At 42.3% G+C, this 24,283-nt stretch overlaps 1 protein-coding gene across 50 annotated transcripts in view; it reads left to right on the top strand.

The window, feature by feature from the left end:
- Nucleotides 1-24,283, top strand: part of LOC142964650 (calcium/calmodulin-dependent protein kinase type II subunit beta) — a 63,235-nt gene that overhangs the window by 29,800 nt on the left and 9,152 nt on the right. For 6 of the 50 annotated variants that reach the window (XM_076105112.1, XM_076105063.1, XM_076105090.1 and 3 more), the window contains 9 exons: nt 481-603; nt 826-909; nt 1,581-1,623; nt 4,738-4,833; nt 10,323-10,360; nt 12,676-12,708; nt 16,123-16,191; nt 20,138-20,182; nt 22,528-22,576. In XM_076105112.1, the coding sequence (XP_075961227.1) occupies nt 481-603; nt 826-909; nt 1,581-1,623; nt 4,738-4,833; nt 10,323-10,360; nt 12,676-12,708; nt 16,123-16,191; nt 20,138-20,182; nt 22,528-22,576 (580 nt within the window). The remainder of the gene's footprint in view (nt 1-480; nt 604-825; nt 910-1,580; nt 1,624-4,737; nt 4,834-10,322; nt 10,361-12,675; nt 12,709-16,122; nt 16,192-20,137; nt 20,183-22,527; nt 22,577-24,283) is intronic. The other 44 variants (XM_076105113.1, XM_076105111.1, XM_076105091.1 and 41 more) reach the window with 14 other exon arrangements.

Raw genomic sequence — 24,283 nt, 5'->3', positions numbered from 1 at the left:
TTTATACACACAAGTGGTGTTGGACTCGGAGTAAGCACAGTACCGGTGTTTACCGCGGTGTGGCTTTGTAGTTTACCAGTCGTACTGAAACATTTTGACAGAGAGCGCCGTGTACAACCAGTATGGATCAACCAATTAACCAATTGATCCATATATAAGGCGCTCCGTATTACAAGGCGCACTGTCGTTTTTTGAGAAAATTAAAGGCTTTTAAGTGCGCCTTATAGTGCGGAAAATACGGTATTCTTTAGATTTTTGTATTTTTAAAGATTTGTCATTAGGTACTTTGTAGAGTTTAACACATTTAATATATGATTGAAAATGTTAGTGTAGATTCATCATTAGAATTTTGAGGGCAAATGAAGATTTGAACTTGCATCTTAGAAATTATTATGAATTAAATGTATTCTTTTAAATCGAAGAAGTAATTAATCAACTAATAGCTGGATGTTAAGTCGTGGTTCTGTTTGTCCCCTTTAGTTTCCTTCCCCAGAGTGGGACACAGTCACCCCAGAGGCCAAAAACCTGATCAACCAGATGCTTACCATCAACCCAGCCAAGAGGATCACTGCCCAGGAGGCCCTCAAGCACCCATGGGTCTGCGTAAGTGTCGCCTGCTTGAGATATACAAGCAGACAGCAGCTATTTTTCACACAGCTTCTGCACACACAGAAAACACATCTAACTCTGACAAACAAGTGGTTGGATCACCGCAGACACAAACACCTTTATTAACTGACATCTTCTTGTCTTTTTCTTCCTCCTCTTCCTAAACCTTTGTTTGTCCTCCTCATCACCTCCTCATTGTCTCCTTCCTTCTTCCAGCAACGGTCCACAGTGGCGTCTATGATGCACAGACAGGAGACCGTGGAGTGCCTGAAGAAATTCAACGCCAGGAGGAAACTCAAGGTGTGTTCGGATGCTCACCCTCTCCCACATCTCCCTCCCCCTCTAATAAGCGCCTGTACAGGATAAAATAATCTCTTCCTCAACTTTATTCTTTAATAATTCTGTTTGTGATCTATAAATTCCAGGCCTAAAGTATAAAATGTAAAAAAAAAAAATTGTTACATGTAGATGGCGCTTTCTCTCCCGACTCTGGCGCTGCGGCCATTTGAAAAGCCAGTAAGACTTTAGATCCAGACCTGTCCTCCATGCATAGTTTCCCTTCTTCACTGATTTATTGCTGACGTTGTGTGTGGATACAACAGCTTAGCCATTGTTGCGTGCCACCGTTAACCCTGCTGCTTTTGGCCAGTCTTGGCATGGCTCAAATACCAGCACATGGGTGAACTGGAAGCAGAAAAGCAGGTGGCTGCAGGCCAATGTTGGACCGTTCAACCAACATGCCATCAGCATGAACCAATGGCTTTTCACACTTAGAAAGAAATGGACAATGGCAAGGTTAGACATTCACTAGTAAACAAGAGAAACAATTCATTCTTAGGAATCACTACTGGGATCAGTCAGTGACAGTCAGAAGTTGGCAACATGTTGTATATTTGTATAAAAAGGGAAACATTTTTACATTACTAGTTTAAGTGGTTTAAATTGAACTTCTTTTTTGTTTTTGCTTTCAGGGGGCCATTCTTACTACCATGCTGGTTTCTCGAAATTTCTCTGGTAAGTGTTGCCTGTACATACTTGTTGTATCCCTCATGACTGTAAATCTACCATCCTATCAGTGAACCAAACATCACTCAATGTAGGGATTGTATTGTCTGCATGCCAGTCTTATTGCTATATTTGAGTACTTAAATACCGAGCAGGATTAAAATATGTGTTGAATACAAGCAAGTCAGTTTGGTTCTAAAGAACATGCCACCATTTTGGAGGAATACTTCACCCAAAACCTGACTTATCCTATTTAAATATCAGTTGTTTCCTTTAGATGTCCTACTCTGACAAATGGTGGCTTGTTCCTTTAAAACACTGAAAACAGTAAATATACAGTAGCTCAGTGACAAACAGTATTTGTCTCCCTTGACCAAAGAGATATATATTTATGTAAAGTTTGTCACATTTTCATTTCATTTTGGTGCAACTTCAGTGTTTCCCTTTTGCTTTATTCATGTATTTGTTTTTCTAAGGTAATACGACTTGGACCAATGTACTTAACATCCCAGTGAAATGAAAAAGAAAACATGTTCTCAGTTTTAAGCCTGTGTCCCTGAGTTGATTTTAATATTATCTCTTGTTATTTGCCAAATATATGTAAAAATACTCAGTACCTAAGCCCGCACACTTTTTATCGGTCCAATCAAATGCGAAGGCTACGATTTGAATCCCTCTTGTAACTGCACGCTGCTGAAATATTCTGTTTCACTGTGAATTACATCACAGTACAGAAGCTTCCGTTTCCCTGGGACTTTAACAAAATAGCTGTTAAATGAATTTATATGGAAACAAATTCCAAATAAAAGCATAATCAGTTCAGTGAGATGATAGTTTATATTTGTGACTCAAAAGCTGTAAGATTCACGATAGCTAAATGGCAAAGAAGAGTTCTAGATTTGCGTTATTTAGCTTACTTCTAACACCATTCCCTTGTTTCTCCAATGCTCTCATCGTGTTTGAGCTAAAGAATATACTGAACACACTGAACACACTCACTGTGTTCAGCTCGTGAACCTGAAGTGGAAGTGTTTTGAAAATAATTAAGCGACGGTGGGATGTGTCTTTTGCACCACGCTAAACTGCCACAGTACAACAGTGGGAAACACTGAAATTGCTCAGCAGGCTGTGTTTGTGTCTGTGTCCTTGTATTTATGTATATATCTGTAATAGATAGACTTCCTTGAAGCTTTGACATGTATTATAAACCTCTGCTATAATCCAAGATAGACAATATCGAATGTTCTGTCCTGCCTCAGAGATATTTTCACAAATTACTTTCTTAAGTTTTCCTAATTTAATACATAGACAGTGCGATCCAAAGATTTCTGTACTTCTCAACAAAAAAAAACTTCCCATAATGAGGCATTTTCAGCACTGTTGCAGTCAGTGAAATTATATTGAAAAAAAACCCCAAAACAATTCAGTTTAAAACAAGATGTCAGGGTTTGTGTGGAGGAACGTTCAGCCGGGCTTGGATGAAGCTAATTTGTAAGATTCATATGAATGAATGACTTTTGTCGTTGATGTATTTTCCAGGGTAAATCATGGTAATGGATTGACGGGAAGAATTCAGAGCAGTTCCTTGATAATTGTTGAAATTTAACACATTTTGTTTTAATGAAATCCCACCCTCTGAGGCTCCTTTGTTCATGTACGATATGTGTGTATTTTACAAATATAGATGCGAGTGATGATGTTAGTGTGTATGTGCGCAAGCATGCTGCTTCAGTAAACATGACTCACAGCGGCTACTCTTGACACTGTAAGCTTTGAAATGGGAAATGGTTCGAACACCCACTCACTCACAGCTTTGCTGTGTCACCTTCTTCAACTCCTGTTTCCTTCTCGCTCTCTTTCCATTTCTTTTGGGAGCAGCACTCCATTCTGAGTGTGAGGCCATTAGGTGAATGAGAAATAACGAAAAAGTAAAAAAAAAGAAGCAGACCTTCAGTAACAGAAAGCACATTACATCCATGGATGGATTACTGAACGGGCCTACTGGGCACAGGCCCCAAAGTGACCGGGGCCCTCCTGGCATTCAAGTACAAAGTGTCACTCGATGAGACTCTAACTCACCACAAAGAAACAAAAAACGACTGCAAAGAGACAAAAAACACTACAAAAGAATGCAAAACAGTGAGACACAAAGAGACCACAAAGTTAATCACAATGACCCAAAAGAGACACAAAACAACTACAATGAGATGCAGAACTACTATAAAAAGACCAAAACAATAACAAAGAGACACAAAAGACCGGAACATTTCTTCATGTACAGACACATAACAACTACAAAGGGACACACAACAACAAAAAGAAGCTAAACTGTAAAGTCTGTGTATCTTATTCCTATGTCGGAGAGGTGATGAGGCCTGAGGCCTTTTGCATGTCTGGGCCCATTGTCTCATAATCCGCCCTTGATTTACATCAACACATAAATCTACATCAGTGCTTTACACAACGGCTTACTATATTGTCATCATATATTATGAATCATGCACTTTACACATCAGTGCGCTGACAAAGAGGAGGTGCATTTCCCTCCACATGTCTTGTAGTATTTTATACCACAGGATGAAGTTCAGATTAAAGTTTTAAATTGTAGAGTTGTATATCCCTTCCCTACAGAGTATGTCCTCAGTGAAGCCACCAATGTGTTATTTATATTACAATATAACTTACCTCCAATTATAAATAAAACAGCCTGTTATACATTTTAAATGTTGCTGACAGTCGCTCTGCATCATCATCATCATCCTCACACCAACGCTGTTATCAGGGATACATTTGGACGAAATGAAAGCATCAAAGATTCTCATATGAAAGTTGAGTTGTTTTTTTCGTCTCTCCCTGACATTGTTCTCTGATGATCCTTTTGGCAGAGCAGTCACTGCCAAATACTGTCGGTGGTTTGTGTGTATGAATTATTCCCTCTTCTTCTCAACTGATGAGGCCTGTTTGTCTCCGCCATCACCTTTTCTTTCTTTTCACATCATCATGCCCACCTACCCGCTGTGTCCACTTCTCAATTGTTATACCTCCTCATTCACCCCTTTCTTGTTTACCATTTACCTTTAACTCTTTTTCTCCATGCGTGACTGGCTGTTGGACTCTTAACAGTGGGCAGCAGACAGACCACTGCTCCAGCCTCTGTCACTGCGGCAGCAGCAGCGGTGGCTGCAGCCGCCGGCACCACCGCAGGGCTGATGGAACAAGGTAGCGTAGTGGCTCACCCATGGGCATGCCACTCCTCTCCCCCTGCTCTGCTCCTGTCTCTTCCCCTTCTTGTATTTCCCCTCTTCTGTTCTTCTCTGCCTCCTCCCTCTGTCCTTCCTCAGCATGGGAGCTCAGAGCATGATGGCTGACCACGTCACTCACTACATCTCCCATTTACTCAATCACCTGCTGCATATTAGCTATGTTTCCATCTTACTATCTAGCAGGGTTTATGCACAGTCAGAGTTAAGACAATAATGAAATTAAGTGTTTTCAATCTTAAATACATCTATAAGAAAAGAGGAATCAGTGTCAACTGTTAGTAAATGTGTTGTTTAGCTGTTATATGCCATATTATATGTTCTTATCTAAGTAAGGCATTTGCTAAACACCATTAATGGGCCAATCTCAATAGATGCAGAGAGTGACAGTAGGAATTCATCGTGGATAAAGCCAAAATTTCAAACCTACTTCACAGTTTATTTGACAAATGTGCCTCTGTTGCTGTTTATTGCAAAACTTCTTTATTTAGGAAAACATCATTCATAATCATTCATAATTCGTAAAGGACTTGAATGGGAGCACAGCTAATGCTGTCATTTTCCACATCAGCACATCTGTCACCTCCTGTCTGAGATCTGATAGGATGGGTGCAGTTCCCATCACTGCTCTGTCATCGCCACTGACCCATATTGGTCATCATCATCTTCATCTCTAGACGCAGCATCAGAGCATGGCCTCGACCAAACCAAACCGCTCCCCTGTCCCTCTGTTTCTCTTTTATCCTTCTCACTTTTTCTCTTCCTCTCACATCAGCACTCCATTTCACCGCATTCGCTTTCCTATGATCTGTCATTTCTAACTCTCCGGTGGTCACTGATGCCTCTCAACTCACTTTTCTATAACTCCACCAGCATCATACTTTCACATCTCACTTTTCCCCTTCACTCTTCTTTCCCCCTCACTCTTCTTTCCCCTCTCTCTTCTTTACTCTCTCACTCTTCTTTCCCCTCTCTCTTCTTTTCTCTGTCTGACAATGACACTGGAAAGTTCACCCTTTAAGGACGGAAAAGAGCTGCCGGTGAATGCTGCATGGGGCACTGGACTGGTGCATGTGCTGCAACACGGGGGGAGGGACTGTGGTGCATGGTGAACACTGTGGAAGTTTCGAGGCTGGGCTTTTTGCATTGGGGATATCCGACTATAAATCCCAGAGTAGCCCACTGACTGAGCTGAGCTGAAGCTCTCATATAGTCCACACACTGTATATGTAGTTCCGAATTCATATTTTTATGTATTTTCTTTAAATTTTGGCAGCATATTGACATCATACCAGTAACATTACTACAGTTTCGATGTCGTTAGCCTTAGAACATGTCTCGGATATGAAAAAATGTAATTTAGCTCATCAAATTTGGTTTCCATTGTAAAATAAATCCCCTCTAGCGTCTTTTTGTGGACAGAATCCCTTCATTTGTTAACACAAGGCTTTTATTTTGAAATATTTGCAGGGCAGTGCATTGACGTGCACGACTCCATAAATTAAGCAAGTATCGGCTTTTAATTATGGACTGTTATTTACGAATGAGGATACGCTTCTAAAACTTTCTTTTTCCGTCTAAACTAAATACATATTACATTTATAATGAAATTAAACATTCTGGCTGTTATGAAAGGCAAACTCATAGAGAAAGAAGGGCTGACAGCAGCAACGCTGTCTGAGGACACCACATGCGTGAGAGACGCAGCAGTTCAGGGAGGCTGCCATCACACGCTGCTCACGGTAATATAGCACGGGCCTTATTTCTGTCCCCCTGACAAATGTAAATCTAATATTTACTCGCCTCAAGCGGTTTGATTTGCCACCTTCAGAAAAATATCTGCATCCTGAGCAGTCAGCTGAGCTAGTCTGAGTAAGTCTGTGGTTTTACAGTATATTGTGGCAGTTCTGAAAAAGAAATACTGTTTATTTGTCGGATTTTAGTGCTGATGGACCCAATAACGAGCTTAAAAACATTCCTTCAGAGACCTATGGATGATGTCAGCGCCATTTTTGTTTTGTCTTTTTTCAGTGTCTTTCAGCACCACAAATATTTGACCCGTGAAGTGCGAGAGCTGTAGATTCGGACGACATTATGATATATACGTGAAGCAGCCCAAATTTTTTCTGGTTTTGCAGAAATGAACCGCAGGCATTAACGAAAAACAGCGTCGCATGCCAGTCAAGGATCGAGCTGAGGAGACAGAAGTAGTGGCAGTGTCCTTGTTTCTGTGGCCCGCTGAGACTCCACAGTCCTCTCTGTGTCCCAGAGCCGCCACTAGGCTCCAATCAAATATTTATAGTGGGCTGCCTCCCCCTATCAGCCTCACTCTGCCTCACTGGTTTACTGGAGGCCTCGCTCTACCTTGCATATTCATACACACAAGTACAACCGCTTTCTACTAGACCTCACCCTATTCTTGTGCAGGAGGAGGGTAAATGCATCTTTTAAAATGTGTCATGGCCCTAAACATGCAACAGTGTATGTGTCGAAAAAGTAACTCTTGCACTCCAAATGCTTATTGTATTTCCAGACGTCACTCATGTGAATCCAAGCCCATCCTTGCTTCTCTCCCTCAGTTCTGCATCTTGTGGGAATTTGTAGCGGTGATTTTGTTTTAATCTCCTCCTTCTCTCTCTTCTTGCTTCATGTGTAATTTGTGGCAAGGTAAGGAGCGCCCCTTGCTTCTCCACCTTCGGTTTAAATTACGCTATCTTTTTGATTTTTTTCAGGTTTCCCTCAGAGATTTTCTTCGTCACTGGAATCCAAGTCATGTTTTCAGCAACATGGCAGGTTTTTTTTTTTTTTTTAAAGATCCAGTTTGCCACTGTGGTGTTTGGAAGGAGCACAGTGATCCCGTTCGTTCACCTTCTCCTTACTCTTCCTCTCTGCTCTCCTTTCACATCCTCTCCTAATCTGCCGAGCCATCAGAGAGTACGCGAGAATGAACTTGACTCTCTTCTGACCCCATTTCTTCTCCACAGTTACAAGCAGCCTTTTGGAAGAAGGAACAACAACACAACAACAAACCATGCACATTCATGCCACTCTCACATCCCTCCGGATCATGAAGTGCTTCTTTATCACTTCTTATTGCTCCTTCCTTGACTGCTGAATGTGCAAACCTTACTTCAGACATGAAATACTAGATCAGAAAAGTTAAAGAGGGAATCTTAGACATAAGGTGGCTGGTTGTTGATCACTGTCACAAGTGACAGCTTTAAAGGTCCACTTTGGAAAATGTGTTTTTTTTTTTTCTTTTTCTTTTATTATTATTTAAAAGGAAAGGGACAGGAATTCACTAGACTTTTGATTGGCTTCCTTGGGATTGGACCTCTGTTCCTCCTAAGAAATCACCACCCAATGGACACTTTCATGGAACTCAGCTTCTGTTGAAAATTCAATGTAGCTGGCTCGGAACATGGTTGGAAACGAAAGTGAGAAAGTCGAAGAGGAGCTGTGTCTCATGTTCAGAGAGGGACGCGGGAGAGAAAAAAGAAAAAAAATCCCAGACCGCCAGAAATAGTGTTTTATGTAACTTGGCTGGCTGTTGACGTGATTGCATCTGATTAGACTTGAAATTGCACTCAGCCCCTTTAAAAAGTCCCAGCAAGGCTTACGTCTAGGGAGGTAAGTGAGAGGGGAGGAGTCTAGGACTTGTGACAGGTAAATAGGCACCAGCATCTCCCAAATGATGTTGCTGGTGTACTCAGTTTATCATGTATAGCCATACTATTATAGAACATATTTGCTGTTCATTCTTGATGTAGGAACCGTCCCAGATAGGAAGACATCAAATGATCTCATATTGGAACCTGTTTTTTGGCTCTTGGTGTAATGCAGTGTTTTCACTAATGCTCTAAAACATCTGGTGACATCTGGTGTATGCTGATGGAGACTCTCAAGTCTACCACTTAAAGCTTCCCATATAGAGCGCTAATCTAGCCTATGGTTCTTTTTGTCACATTTCACGAAGATAATTTAAAGTTTTATCAGAAAAAATGTGCAAGTCACTCTAATTATTGCTTGAAAATAAAATATATCCCAAGTTAATCAGGACCTGTGGATATGTTTAGCTCATAGACAAAGTTTCTTTTCTTTTACTGATAGAGGAAATTGTTGAACTATTATCCCGGCAGCGGTCAATTTACTATCACAGAGACACAGCCACAGAGAAATAGTTTGTAACTTTTAGACTTATAATAGCCAAACAGATAATCATCCAAAATGGGAAATGTAAAACTCATCACTTTCTGTATGCCGGAGGTCTTTTTTTAATGTGTGCGTTTGGTTGGTGCTCGACAGCACCAACAGGTCTCCCAGTGCACTTTTGGTATCTACTCTTTAAACAGTCGAAATACGCACATTTGCTCGTCCAATCTCGACAAGATCTGAGGTCTTGTTGATGTTAATTCTCTGTCCACCTCCTCCACCTGACACAAAATGACAGAGAGCCTGGCTCTTCTTTCTGGGCCCCTTTGGGTGAACGTGCATCTATCCGATACAATCGGACCACCTTGCTCTCCGTGCTTTGCGTGAAGCAGTGCAGTCGTGATGGATGCCCTGCGGACGTTTTCACTGTTGTAAGGGATTATGGGTATTACCCTCATCAGAGGACCAGTGTCTGCAGTATCATTCTTCCTCTCCTACCCTCCTCCCTCATTACCCTTCATCAGAGAGCAGACGGAAGTCTAATCCTCCTTAAGGCCCCCACGGAGTTCTTTAAGGCTGGGCTTATTCGCAGGCAGGGCACAACCATGAGGGGATGTTGGCACGAGAACAATGAGTTGGAGTACATTTTTATTTCACTGGCAACAACAACGGATGTCTTTGTTGAGAGGTTGAGATGCAACACTGGAATAATTCCTTGTCCACCTGACCAACTAGCTTCGGCCTTTAGCATCAAACAGCTTTAGGATGTACCTCGCTAGATCTGTAAACGCCCACTCTAATGCACCTATGTAGAAGGGGCGGGGATTTTAAATATCTTCAAAGATCGTGCGACTGCATAATGAGCTTGATGCCGTATTGATTTGTGGCAGGGGGTTGTTCTTAGAAGGTATGTTAGCTGCAAAGCATCACAAGTGGGAAAAAAACGTGGATAACACAGCACATCATGGTCTTACAACCTGGCTCTTACTTCCTGAAGTCACAGTGCTGCAATTGCAAAACAAAGTTTAGGCACTTCATCATCAAGGTGCTGAGGTGCCCTTGCTTTTTTAGCCTTAGGCTACTTTATCTGAGCCATTGCTTTGCCAGAAGACTTACTGCAGAGGTCAATGAAGAACATTATTTCACAAAGTCAAATAAATGTAATCTCTTCAATGTAGTGTAAAGCTGTAGCAGATATTGTGAATCACTGGAAACGTATAGTTGTTGCTGTTACTTCTCTGTTTCTGCTCATCTCCGCCTCTGACTGGTTGTTTTCCCCTGTGTTTGTGATTGCAGCAGCTAAGTCCTTGCTCAACAAAAAGGCAGATGTCAAGGTAAGGGTCATCACATGTCTCCCACTTCTCTCTCCTCTTGCTTAATCTTCCAGAGATACAAACGCCTCTTCTTCTTCTTCTCTGATGTTTTTTTCTCTGCACCACTATTTGATTCTTTCCTTATCCTTAGCCTTCTGTCGCTCTCTTTTCTTTGTAGTTGAATGTGTTTGTTTGTCATTAATTGTGTGTCTTGTCATAATCCCAGTGGATGTGTTATTTATTGGGAAATATGTGGAGATTGTGGATTTGTTTTCAGATGGTGTACGTCTGTGTCAGGGCTTCTGTTGAGTTTGGCACACCATTTTGGGTGTGTGAAGAGAAACTCACAGATTTGTTTTGTAAAAAGCCAGGATGCATATCTGTGGACACGTGTGTGTGTGTGTGTGTGTGTGTGTGTGTGTGTGCTTTTGTCAGCTGCAGCCTCAAGTAGCACATCCTTCTGAAAGCACCCTTTATTTTGATTTGGTATTATCCAGCTCATAGCCACCTCTCCATCTCCATTATTAAATGCAACCGTCTGTCAGCCTCCCCCTTTTCTTTCGCCACTTCCTCTGCCTCTCATCCCTCCATTTCTGTCTCTTCCTCCTCTTTCAGTGCTTCCTAGTCCATACTCACCCCATCTGGTCTTTAACCCCACATTCCAGTTCATCTTTTAATGAAGATCTCTCACCATCCCACGCTCCTCACGTACACACACACACCGCAGTAACACATCCCACACAAAGCTTCCACGGATGTGTCTTGTGTGTGCAGCGTGTCTGCGCGATGGTGTGCGACAGAGCTCGGAACACGGTGTACATGCAAAAGAATGCGTTAGCTTCTCGAGCATTGCACATAATGTCGAGAAGAGCTTTTGCGTGCATAGACGCTGTGTGTTTGCGTATGATTTAAATGTGACTGTGCGTGTGTGAATATATCACATTTGTTTGTCGGTTTGAAAAGAGAACGAAAGCGCAAATGGGGTGGGGGGGGGGTGAGAGCATGCCTGCACATCGAGATGTGCGTAAGCGTGGGTGTCCGCATGTGTGGTTTGCTCATGTGCAACAGTGTGTGCGTGTCTGTGCACATGCCCCCCCCCCCTTCCCGTTCTCCTTGCTCAGTCGGTTCAGCCGGGAATGTGACTCCGGTTCCAGGAATAGCTGCCAGTCTGGACCCTGGAAACTCAGACGACAGAAATAGACACTTACTTCCACTGCGGCGCACTCATTGCCTAGCAACAGGCTCCCCACACACTTGCCCCAAACCATTTATAACGGCGTCTCCCCCGTTTGCTGCCGTCCCTCCCTCTTCTCTTGTTTCTTCCCGCCACATGTCCTTTTGGCGACTCTGGCCTCCTCTCCTCGGCCTCCTCCCCCTCCTCCTCGACCTCCTCCTCCTCCTTCTCCTCCCACAGGTTCATTAATGTGTAATGGTACCTGACGTTTTTGCAGCTGTAACACCTGCTCAGAGCAAGCAGGCTGCCTCTCTGCTGGCACTAACTACACACCACACCGTGCTGCCAGCTACTGCCAGTAAAAATCCACTCCAATCAGCAGTTCATGCAGTGCTGTTATGTTGGTAACACACACTGTGTGTTTTCTAAAAGATATTACATGTAGCATTCTTATATATCGATACGATGGTTAAATAAACTGCTACAAAACTATTAGTATTCACTACTCACAAGAATGTAAAATACAACAAAAAGGCTATATCGTTTCCAGTGTTTATTTGTAGTGATTACATCTACGTCCCCAAATTATCTTGCTAGTAATTTATTGTTGTATAAATGCTACATGTAACACCTTTTAGAAGTGTTGAGCAGTCTTGATTTAAACTTATTTTATATTCTTACAGGACACATTTAGCATTTCCTTGTCTTGCGATTGTATTTTACCTCCATCTTGCTCCTTGTAGCTCCAAACGTTCTTAATCAGCAGATGACGAGTGGGTCACAGTTTCGCCTTTCTGTGATCTACTTCCCACTCTTATGTCCTCTTCCTGATGACTTCCACTTAAACCACCGCTCTTTTTTCTTGTGCTTGCACCCCCCCCCCCCCCCCTACTTTTGCAATAACTCTCGAGGGGAAACACTCGTCCTTCTTCTGCTTTGTCCAAGCTGTCTGGAAAAGTCTGATCCTGGTCTTATGAAGGATTTAAATCTGCGTTGCCGTCAAAGTGCACAGGTTTTGGTGTAGACTTACAAATTATTTTGTGTACTTTGTAACAGTCCATTCACTTTTTTTGTCATTCGTTACTTTATCTTTTCCCTCCATTCTTCTGCCGTCCATCCATCTGTCAATAAATCCATCCATCCATCAATCGCTTGGGGACAGAAACGCAAGTCCAGCTCTACTGTCCAGTATATGGTGAGCATGCTATTTATGCATTTGCCCAGTCACTCCTTTTTTTCCCCTCCCACTTTCTCCACTTGTTAACTGCTGTATTTGTTTTATCCACCTTTCCCCTGCCTTTCATCTATTTATAGAGTCTCCTTCACTTCACTGAGTTATTATTCTGTGACACAGGTACAGCAATTGAGTAGCTAACATGAGCAGCGATGGCTAAAATCCTAACTACAAATACAGAAAGTCAAACATCAGAAAATGCCAGGCAGAAGTCGCAGCCTTGGCCCTTGCAAAGTGCACGGCCTTAAGAGTAACCCTGACATTTCTCTGAGAACATACTAGAAGCAGGATGTTGTAGCTCCATCAGAGTTACTCCAGGGATTCTGCTCCAGATCTGTCAGGGGCACACTTTTAGAATAGAGGCAGCGCTGGTGCTTGTAGTTTAGATACAGAAGTCTTTGGTCTTACAAGACGATCTTCAATCAAAAAGTAGGAATAGAAATATGGGTAGATGGGGGCACACTTGCTCCTGCTATACCACCCTAAACACTGAATACAGCAACTGACTTTATTCACAAATGTAAAATGAAACAGAAACTTGCATAAGGATAATATACCAAACAGCAATACATATTTTATTCAAGTAAGTGAAGTGGAAGGGAATCTGACCCTTAACCCTCTGAACCCAAACAATCGCCAAAACTACACCGTTTATCATAGACAGACGCTGTAAAATCAATTCATCATCTCTCCAACGGTCTATGAGCACATCATGAACAAATGGTTCCTTCAGAAAATGTAACCAAATCGAACCTTTAAAATTGTTTAATTTCATAAAAAACACTTGAACTGTTTGCACCAACCAGAGCCTGTAAAAAGCGTTACATTCTGTGCTCCTCAGCGCGACTAGGAAGGCGTGATTGACTCGGCTGAGACCAACGGTCACGTGACAAACTGCTTGGGGTTCAGAGGGTTAACTTGTTCCTATTATTTCTGCCCCGAGGAGCCTTCTCTTCCCTCTGACCTGGCATGTCACTTTTTTTCGACATGCCCATCATCTCTCCCACCTCTTCTTCCGCCTTTTTTCTCCCAATGCACTGCTTTCTTTGCCCACCTGGAGAACCACTTACCCATACTTTTACCCACCTTCTCCTTCTTTGTTCAGCATTATTAAATCTGTGTGATCTCCTCTCGACGAATACCTTCAATCTTAATCATGTCGACATATGGCAAGTGTTTGGCTTTGGACGTCACCAGTCGTCTCCACCACTACTAGCGACACCTTTGCTCAGCACTGCGGTCATCATGCCAGTTTATTAAATACCATCTAGGAATGTAAGGGGTTTTCTCACCACGGACGCAAAAGCTAACACCCTGAGCTGATCTGCAAACAAGCTTTGACCAAGACATCTCACCAGTTACTTTGATGAAGAACACATTTCCTGTTGCTCCACAGAGACAGCGGAGCGATGGCTGACGACGGCTTTGGTTGGTTTGAATGTGTGCGCGTGTGTGTGTGTGTGTGTGTGTGTGTGTGTGTGTGTGTGTGTGTGTGTGTGTGTGTGCGCGTGTGCGTGTGCGTGTGCATGTGCGTGTGCGTGTGCGTGTGTGTGTCAGCTTATTGTCCACTTACACCACCTTTTATTTTCAAGGCTGTTTTGTGTGTGTATGCTTTGTGTTGTCTCTTTGCACTTGTGTGTGCTGACGTCCAAGCTCACTTCCTCCTCTCCTCTCCTCTCATCGTCTCTCTTCTCCTTCCTGTTCCCTCGTCTCTAAGTCAATGGTTTTTTTGAATTGGTTTTTGATTAGATGCCTGAAATAAAGTCTGTGGTTCACACAAGCTTACGAGATTTCAGCGTTTAGTTCTACGGCATTAAATGCGCCAGTAAATACCTTTCTCTTTTTGAAGCTTTTTTGCATCTTTAAGAAAAGCTGGTTGCTAACACGTCAATCGTTAGCTTTTTACTTCTGGTGATTGCATTTACGCTTCAAAGATCATACATTTGTGAAAATGATCATGCTGAACAAAATGTGCAAGTAAATGTTTGTTTGCCACAGAGCTTATTTTCTGCAATAATCCAAAATCCAATGGAAAGATCCCATTGGCTTTTTGTTGAGGGAACCAGTGCGATGCTAACTTCGAGGTTGGCCTACAAAAATACATCACCTCGGCAGCACCTTACTATGGTCAACACATAGGCACCCATACAGTACAGACACACACTTGACTTTGTTTCCATCCGTCAAGTCAGTGTGTTAAACGGTTACCAATTCTGTAGCTTTAAAGTAAATTATCTTACATTATTCATTTAATTTTGTGCCTCTTTCTCCCACCTCTTCAGCATATTTCTTTCCACTTTCTTTTAACATTCACACTATATATTAAGGCTCAATGAGGCATTGAGTAATGTATGACTTCTCTTGACCTCTGACTATATCACTAGTAGGAAATATTAGCGTTAATTAATAGTGTTACATGATTAATATTTATGTAATGGTCGCTGAGTCACTGCCAGTGATTTACTTCCACACCCAGGCCCCGTTCAACAACCTCAAGTTAAATTCTTTCCAAACAAGATTAGAAGTAATTTAATGTAGATTCAATGTAAATGTCATTATGATCGAGCTAAGCTATGACGAACCGGCCGCTCTTTGATGTGTGGCCTTCAAAGGAGCATTTGATCAAGGCTTATGAAGGTGATTCATTACGGCCAAATGGCACAGTTCAAACATTGCGATGTGAACTCGTAAGCAGCTGAAGTCACCAGTGACGGCGTCATGATGTCAGGCAGTGCCACCCGCCCCCTCATGTCACCTCTCAGAATTACAGATCAGTCTTGTGAATGAATGGTTTCGGTAACCCTTTCATCAATGCTGCAGCCTGCCGTCAACTAGACTTGCAGTAACCTTCAGTTTACTGTGAGACTATTATTTTCCTTCTCTTAATTTGACATATTCCATTACGGACCTATTGCAAAGATCACAGTTTAAAAGTGAACCACCACATCACCAGGTGAGACTATGAAATTAGGAACAACACTGTTCCTGTAAGTGCTGACGCTAGTTAATGATGTGCTTCGATAGAAACGTTGTAACGTATGTTTCTTTCCAACCTCTCCGGGTATGACGAGTATCCCTATTATACAACTCTTAACCATGACTAGCTCCAAATCGACAAACTGGACTTTGACTCCAATAACTTCTATTACATTTGGGTGGAGGGAGAATTTTCCGACCTTAACCTCTTCTTAAATTATTTTTCTAATTCCAACTGATAACCAAAAAGATGTCACAAACGCCAAGGTGAAAAGCTCAGGACACAGACTTGCCTACAAAGCACACACATGCATGGACACACACACTCACAAACCCACTTGTTGCTGTTGTTAACACTCTTTGTTGTGTCTCCTCCCTTTCCTCTCCTTTCCTGCACAGCCCCAGACAAACAGCACCAAAAACAGCATAGTCACCAGCCCCAAAGGAAACGTCTCTTCACCTGCTCTGGTATTTACCCCCCCCTCTCCCTTCACCTTTGTATGTGTGTCCATCATGACCCCTATCTTCACTTTACCCCGCTCCCCCTACGCCTTCACTTATCTCTGTTTATCCTCTCTGTCCGTCTTGTCGGTTGAGGTTGATCTTTGCCCAGTCGCTGCGAGGGCCCCGGCGGTCGGGTAGGTCTTCCCCGGGCAGGTGTGGATGCTATGTGACTCTCACTCGGGTTGAAATTATGCTGTTGTTTCATTTTCTCTGTCAGTAAAAAGTGTTTCAAAGAGGAACAGACAGCCTGTGCCCGCTGGGACTGTCGGTGCGATCTACCCCCTGCTTCTTATGTATTCCTCTGTAGAGAGGCGGTTCCCCACTGCGCGAGCATCACAGTCCAAAAGGGTCCTCAGATTGTCCTTCCAGCCAAGTAGCAAACCAGCTGATTTCAGAGATTAACTCCTCCTCTTTTGTTGAGGGTGTGAACACCAGTGAGATTGGCTGGAATGCAAATCTGATTGCATTATTGAGGGAATCTATGCACGTTTACACCTGGGAGGATAGTCCAGAAGCAAGAGCAGGACTTTTACTCGGCATCGGGCCTCTTGGCTATTTGTGCTTCTCGTCTTGATCTGTTCGGATCTTGTGTTATTTACATGTTTCATGTGGGTGAAATGTAGACTTAAGAACTGACACTGACAACAATTCCTACTTCCCCTCACTTTCTATTTTTAAAAGCCATCATCATTTGTGAATCCGTTAGAATAAGATCACCCAACAATACATCCTTATTAAATGTAGTTTTGCGTGAATAAGCACATATACATGTGTATACATGTGTATGTTAACGCTAACATAATCTTAACATTTTACAAAGCATATCATACTGTAGAGTTTTAATTGTCCTACCTTCCAGGCAGCCGTTAGTTTCAGTTCATGTCAGTGCTGTACAAAAATCAAACCGGTCCCTGCTCACTACTGCATCACCAGCTAAGTGAAGGATCAACCTTGTACAAGCTGCTTGGAGACGGCACATAACTTCAAACATCTCGTGTTCATTAGTCTACAGACATCACAGGATAACTGTAGCTGTTAGACATCAGCGACATTTTGTTAACATCAGACATACATTTTTTTTCCTACTTTTAATGATCCAATTTCCTCTCAGAAGATTTCTATCACTGTTTTTTTTTTTAGTGCCAAAAACATTGCTGGTGAAATGACCTCCATGTTGCTTATGGTTCACTGTCGTCATTCATCTGTTTAGCTTATCTTCACCTTTTATAGAAACATGCAAAAGCTGCATCCTCGCTCTGTTTGTCATGAGGTAAAGCTCATGTTCAGGGTGAAGCGCTACAGGAGGGGACAGTTTCATAGCATGTGCTCTTTTATTTTTGCCAAACTGGCTTTCAAAGCTACTCTCATTTAAATTCTAATTTAGATGCTTTTGTTCTTTTTTAATCACAGTTCCTTGTGAAAAAAAAAATCATTAAATCTATGCAAGAACAAAACACAATACATTTTACTTCACTTAAAACTAACCGTGACCGCTTAAAGTAACTTATAATCACATTATAATCACATTATAAAAAAAGATTATAATGTATAACAACTATGGGACTTATAATACAGTGAATGACAAGCAGTTATGAAGTATTATGATGCTTGACCGTATGAGTCATTATAAACTGCTTTATAATATATTTTGATTATTGTTTACAAATATATTATAGATATTTCTAAGGGCTTATAACTATGAATTTACATGAGACGATTATAACACATTATCAGTATGTTTATATTGCAGTATAGACATGGGCGTCATAGAAAGTGTTACCAAAATATCATACACGTGTTTTGTTGTGAACTTCTGTAGATTAATCTTCATGAAATTAGATCATTTCAACTGTATTCCAGCAGTCAGCTACATTTGGAAGGGAATAAGAGCATTAGGTGTTTCTCACACTATTTTATTATTTTATTATTTATTCAATTATTCAGCTAGAATAGCTGCGTTACATCATGCCATTTATATACCCGAACAGATAACCATGTTTAATCATAAGTCACTGGCAACCAAATCCTAGACGCCACACAAACGATCCCACCAACTCAGACAGCAACTTTTTTGCTCCTCTGAACTCCTGCACACTCACTTTTAAAAGCTCCATACCCACATGTAATGATAGCACGTAATGATAGCATGTAACTTTTGGTCAGTGGGTCTCTAACAGATGTAACCCAGAGGTGGCCCTGGTGTGTTGAGTATCACCTGTTGATGATGTGTATCCAGCAGTTGCCTCGGCTTGACACAGCGATTAGAACTAACCGCCTGCTGTCAGTCAGAGACGGCAAAGTGACAGTTGTTCCTCTTGTCTGTTTTTTTGTGTGTATGTGTATGTGTATGTGCATGTATGTGATGCTAGCCCGCCAGTCCTCTCTGCACATGTGCAGACATGAAAGGTACCTGAAAGAACCATGGAGCAGAAGAGGCCTCTTTTGTTCTGATCCTTGAAGGGAATAGCGAGTGGGAGGACACCTGTGATCTCCATGCCGTTGCTAGGGCCTTGAGCTAGTTGTACCGTTCAGCCCTTCGGTACATTAACTCCTTCATTACAGAGCTTCTAGGCCAAGCAGAGACACACTTACACAATCTTCATTTTCTGACCTGGAAGCAGTTCTGTGGGTCGATGGAAACGAGCTAGACACCGTCAGCACTCGCCCCCCCCCCCCCCCCCTCGTCATCAACTCCCAAGTAGCCACCGGTGCCTGTTGCCCTGGGCGACGGTTGCCACGACAACACCGCCATCATCACCAGGGAGAAAGCTGATGATTAGTCATCACACGGGTGTCACTTCCTGGGGGAAGAGAGCTGCAAGAAATATTGGGGGGGGGGGGGGGCTGTTCGTGAAATGACAGTTCTGAGCAGAACAATATATCCGTCTCCCATTCTGAATCATCAGCAATCAGTGCCTGGTGTTAAAGGTGATGAGGGTGGACTTTGTAAGCCCCAAAGTTGGAGTACCAGTGTTTGAAAGGAGCCACTTATTGTGCTAAAAACTTAATGTGTTATAGCAGAAAGTGCACATTTGATTTTAGTGACTGCAATATTCGATGCAACGAAGAAAACTGTAACTGAATGTGCTCTAAGTGGAAGCTATAGCTTTAGTTTAAGCAGCAGGGAGATTCAGAGAGGGTTGGTAGCAGACGAAACAACACGGAGAAACGTTATATGGCTAATCTTGTGGCATGACAGAGCACACGTGCACACAATGCTGACAAAATAACAGCAATTACCGAATTTCTGTTAAGAAAAGGGATCCTGAAATGATGCCGGTGTTTGCACGGCAGTCTTCGCCTCTTCTTTTGAGACCAGTGTGAAGGAACAGAATGAGTGTTTTTTGCTGGGTGTGCCAGTGTGTTGTGAGATGTCATGGTGTTTATCTGCATCAGAGCTCGTTTATAATATAGGAGCTGGAGGATTTTCTCCTAATTTTGATGTACAATTGTCTTGATTCTGTACATATTTGCATCATTGAAGGCAATTTAGAGTAATGAATGCACATCAGGGCAATGCAGAACTAAAGAGAGCCCAAACACCCTAAATAAGTTGAGGTGTGTGTGTGTGAGAGAGAGAAATTGTGTGAGTACTGAAGTGTCATGGCAGACACTTCACCCTGAGTTTCAATAACTTCCCTGACTTCAAATTACGGTTTTCAGCTCATGCACCCACTCTATCTCTTTGAAGGATTCTTCCCACTCTCCTTTTGTCAACCTTAACAAGCACTTTCTCTTCATCCAACATTGATATCACTGTCTTTGTCCGATCTGTCTTTTTTCCTCTTTTTTTACACTTAATCCATCTAATTTTATATCACAATCTTTTCTCTTTCTCTCTTTCCCCCTTTCTTTCGTTTCTCTCATTTACTCCATGTCCCTCTTCCTCCTCCTCCTCCTCTTCCTCCAGGAACCTCAGACAACCGTCATCCATAATCCAATGGACAGGACAAAGGTACACATGTATCATTCCCCAGTCCTGACCTACTCTCTATCCTCTTTACCGTTCTCCTCCTCTTCCTCATCTTCTCCTGCCCTTTGATCCTTCTTTTCATCATGCGTCTGTGTGAGTGTCGGTTTACTAATGCGTACGTGCATACGTTTGTGTGTGTGTTGCTTGAGATTACACTCCGATAAATTACTTCATAATACGAAGGGAACAAGTGGTGATTGAGGCAGCGAATGTTCCTCTTTAACCAGCGTAGTAGTTGTGATAAGCTTAAAACACCTACTGTCATCCAGTCACATGCTTCTTCCTCGTCCTGCCTTTGTTCCGCATTTGTTGTGCAGCATAATGAGCGGTATTGCTTAATATGCTTTAAACAAATGCAAAAACAAGGTCTTTCAACAGATCATAGAATCTCGATTGAAGTTGTCAGACGGCTCTGATGTAGTTGAATGATGATGTATTTTTTTATATATATAGAGATTTTTATATAATTGTCACCATTGATTTTTGGTCGCATCACTTACCCTCTCAAATGTAGTTGCTACAGTTCGTCTGTATGTGTTTAAAGGATGTGCATGAACCCGCATGACTTTGCAGTAAGACCTCTTCCTCGTAGGTCTGACCAAGCATTTATTATCTGTGTGTGTTTGTGTGTGTGTGTGCGTGTGTGTGCACTCCACTGTGTTTGCTCAAGTTGTTTTTGCCGAGTTGTGATGCGCACAGCTAAAGGGGAACGGTAACATAACTTTGTTCCGAAGCCACATCCATGTTTTCCATCACGACAGAGTGACCAGATCACGACAGAGTGACCAGATCACGACAGAGTGACCAGATCACGACAGAGTGACCAGATCACGACAGAGTGACCTGATCACGACAGAGTGACCAGATCACGACAGAGTGACCTTTCCATCCGATTTAGGGTCGGACCTCAGAGGGGAGTGCACGGCATTGAATTGTGCACAGCAGCCGGTCTCAGGAAGTCCAAAGAGAGGCTAATCAGGAAGGCACTGAAAGTATTTGGGAAGAAAACTGCTACATTGCCATTTTAATTTTCACACCAGGCAGGTTTAGAGCAGCTTACTAGACTTTTAAAACACTTGCTCACTTTGTTTGGTCGATTTGGGCATGTGATAATTATCAATGTTGACCTTTTGTGCTCCCGTAATGCCAACTCTGTAAAGGAAATTACCCAAAACAGGAGGGTTCATGAGTAAAGCAAGCGGCCTGCGATGCTTGGAAATCCCTGCTTTGCTAATTTAACAGTGTATTATTTTATTATATATTTTAGTAGGTAACATTTTGAAAGCTTGTCTGTAAAGTGGCAGGATGAAACTAAATGAATAAGATGCTAAATGTCAGAAAGAAAACTTGAATATGGTTCAGAACCAAAAAGAAACAAACTGTAGGTGTCATAACACTTCCAATGATATTTCTAATATCTGAGGATTCTTGCCACAGCGTTGTCCCTCACACACACACACACACACACACACACACACACACGCACACACACACACACAGTTATTCTCCTCTTCTCCTCAGGTCACCAGCTGCTCTTTAGAAGGCTATAACACCACTTTGGTGCTTTGTGCTCGTGGTGCTGTTGGTGCACGCTTGTACTTCTAATGAGGTCACTGACTCTACTCCACATGCAGGGGAATTTAGGCTCATTTAATCTGCCAAATGAATATCACAAGCTAACTTCCTGAGAAGCCCGAGAAGAAAAAGACAGCCAGGCATACAGAAGAAGGTAGATGGATAGATTTTAAGCAATCTGAAGCTGAGCTTAAGATGACAACTAATTGCCCTTTGAGAATCCCTTCTGCATGCTGCCGTTGTTGAAATAGATGGATGGAGCACATCCCATTGAGTTTCTGTCAGTTTCAACAAGAGACAAGAGCGCCCTGTGGAGGACAGATGTCACTTGTCCACACATACACACACACACACACACACTGAGAACGAAGCAGAGGCAGCTCCTCCTGGAGTAGAAGAAGAGAAAAGAGGTTTCAGGTCAAGGGTTAAAAGAAGTCAAAGATGTTGACACAGTGGAATAATGAGCTACTAGGTTGATGGCTTTGCTGGCATGGTTTGACTTAACATTTGCAAAGGTTGGATCGTTGTTTTATGAGTTGAATCTGCATTAATGATATATTCGGTGCTCCGTAATCAGTTTTGCTTTTGTGAAGACTTGACATGACGACATAAAAATACGGCCCCATCTTCTGTCGCGTGTAAAACAAGTCTCTTTACCACTCGTGTGTGATGTGTGTCTTCATGCGTGTTCAGTGCGGATGTGTGCGCTATGACGTTTGAACTCGAGCTGACAGTCTGTCTCTGATCTCCAGGAATCATCAGACAGCAGCAACACCACTGTGGAGGATGAAGATGTGAAAGGTAAGACCCCAGAGATACAAGAGATAATAACTTGCTGAAGGTCAGAAGACTTCTGAGAGGTTTTCGATCACCACTTGACATTTCTACTTTATTGATGTACTTGTTTTCTGCTGCTGCCAGTCGGTGAAGAAATATCAAATATCGTAAATATCACACGAGGTAGACGGGTCTGTTTTTAACACAATAGAAGCCTTAAAAACAATCAGCAGAGAGCACACTCAACCATAAACGAGAGGAGATTTGGTCAGTTGGGCTTATCAAGTGTTCAGCTTTGTAATGGTGGATTGTGACAAGCTCTGCTATTGCCTAAGTTACACATGTGGAAATGGATTCTTAAATTCTCCTCGCAGTAAAAGTTGTTACTGACATAGTTGAGTGAGCCAGTTTTTATGAAACTGGGCTCAGTTGATTTTTAAAAGCTTAGTGATTAAAGTTAAATGCACTACAGACAATACAGAGAGCAGTGTCACGAGCCTCAGGGTGGTAACGCGTTTTGATGCCCACTGTTAGAAGGTCTCTGTTGCGGCTGGCTTTGTTTTCATAATGGCTCGTTGGAGGTTTTTTTTTCTTCTCTCTGAGATGTGTTGTATTTTCTGACAGTGTCAAGATTTATGCCGTCATGATCCTTGACCATTTTTAAAAGCTAACCGGTGTAATGTGGAACAAAAAACTAGCTTAATGACTTTTTTTTTTTGAAAGATTCAGTAACAGCGTGAACACCAAAAGATGAGATATTTCAAACACTTAGTTTTAAAGATAGTAATACGTACACATGATGTGAGATGTGGATTGTGTAGAATGTAGATGAAGTATGTCAACCGGCTGATAGCTGACCTCTTACTGCCCCCTGGTGGAGCCTGGCTGTATTGCTTCCTTCTGCTGGATTTTAATAAAAGATGGTGTGTGTGTGTGTGTGTGTGTGTGTGTGTGTGTGTGTGTGTGTGTGTGTGTGTGTGTGTGTGTGTGTGTGTGTGTGTGTGTGTGTGTGTGTGTGAGAGATGGGGGGCTGTGAAATGTCAGAATCCTTGTGATGCTGCTGTGGATTGGCTCTCTTAAAAGTGTTGTAAATCTTAATACTCAGAAACACACAACTCTGAAATACCAACATGGCTGTCTATGGTGTCAGCTTGCAGAGTCGTGTACTTGTGTTGTTTGTGTGTGTGTGTGTTGCTTGTGGCTGGAATTGTTAAAATGACTGTCTTAGTGGCGCAAGTCGCACAGGACTTCACAAAGTGCTTTTGTGTCTCAAGCCTTATTTGTGTGTGTGGGAATGAATCTGTGTTTGTGTGATGTGCGACTTTGTGTGCGTGTGCCTGTGCTCATCTATGCTAACACACTCAAACACCCACTGTTCTCCACAGCCAAGCTGAGTACAATGCATCTAAATGGCGTCATGAATGTATCATTTTAGTGCCGGGCATTAAGAACAGAATGTGCGCTTCCATCCCCTCGTCTTCCCCGTAGAAGCTTTGCTGCTACGTCACAAATGTCTCTAGCAAACCCTGGCAGAGCCGTCATGTAGGTCTGTCAGAGAAATGAACCATGTTGGAAAGAGTGCTACAATTATCGAGCAGTATTCAAGCAGAAGAACTCTTATTTTTTTACTGGTATCGTGCTCATTTTAAAAGCAGAAGCTCTTGTTTTGAAAATACAAAATTCAGGGCATATCTATGATTGAGGCATTATCTCAACACGGCTCTCAACATG

Source organism: Anarhichas minor, unplaced genomic scaffold (assembly GCF_050575085.1).
Source record: "Anarhichas minor isolate MPS153535 unplaced genomic scaffold, ASM5057508v1 ptg000030l, whole genome shotgun sequence".
NCBI classification, from domain to species: Eukaryota; Metazoa; Chordata; class Actinopteri; order Perciformes; family Anarhichadidae; genus Anarhichas; species Anarhichas minor.
The sequence above is the reverse complement of the archived record's forward strand: the minus strand, read 5'-3'. Positions and strand labels throughout refer to the sequence as shown.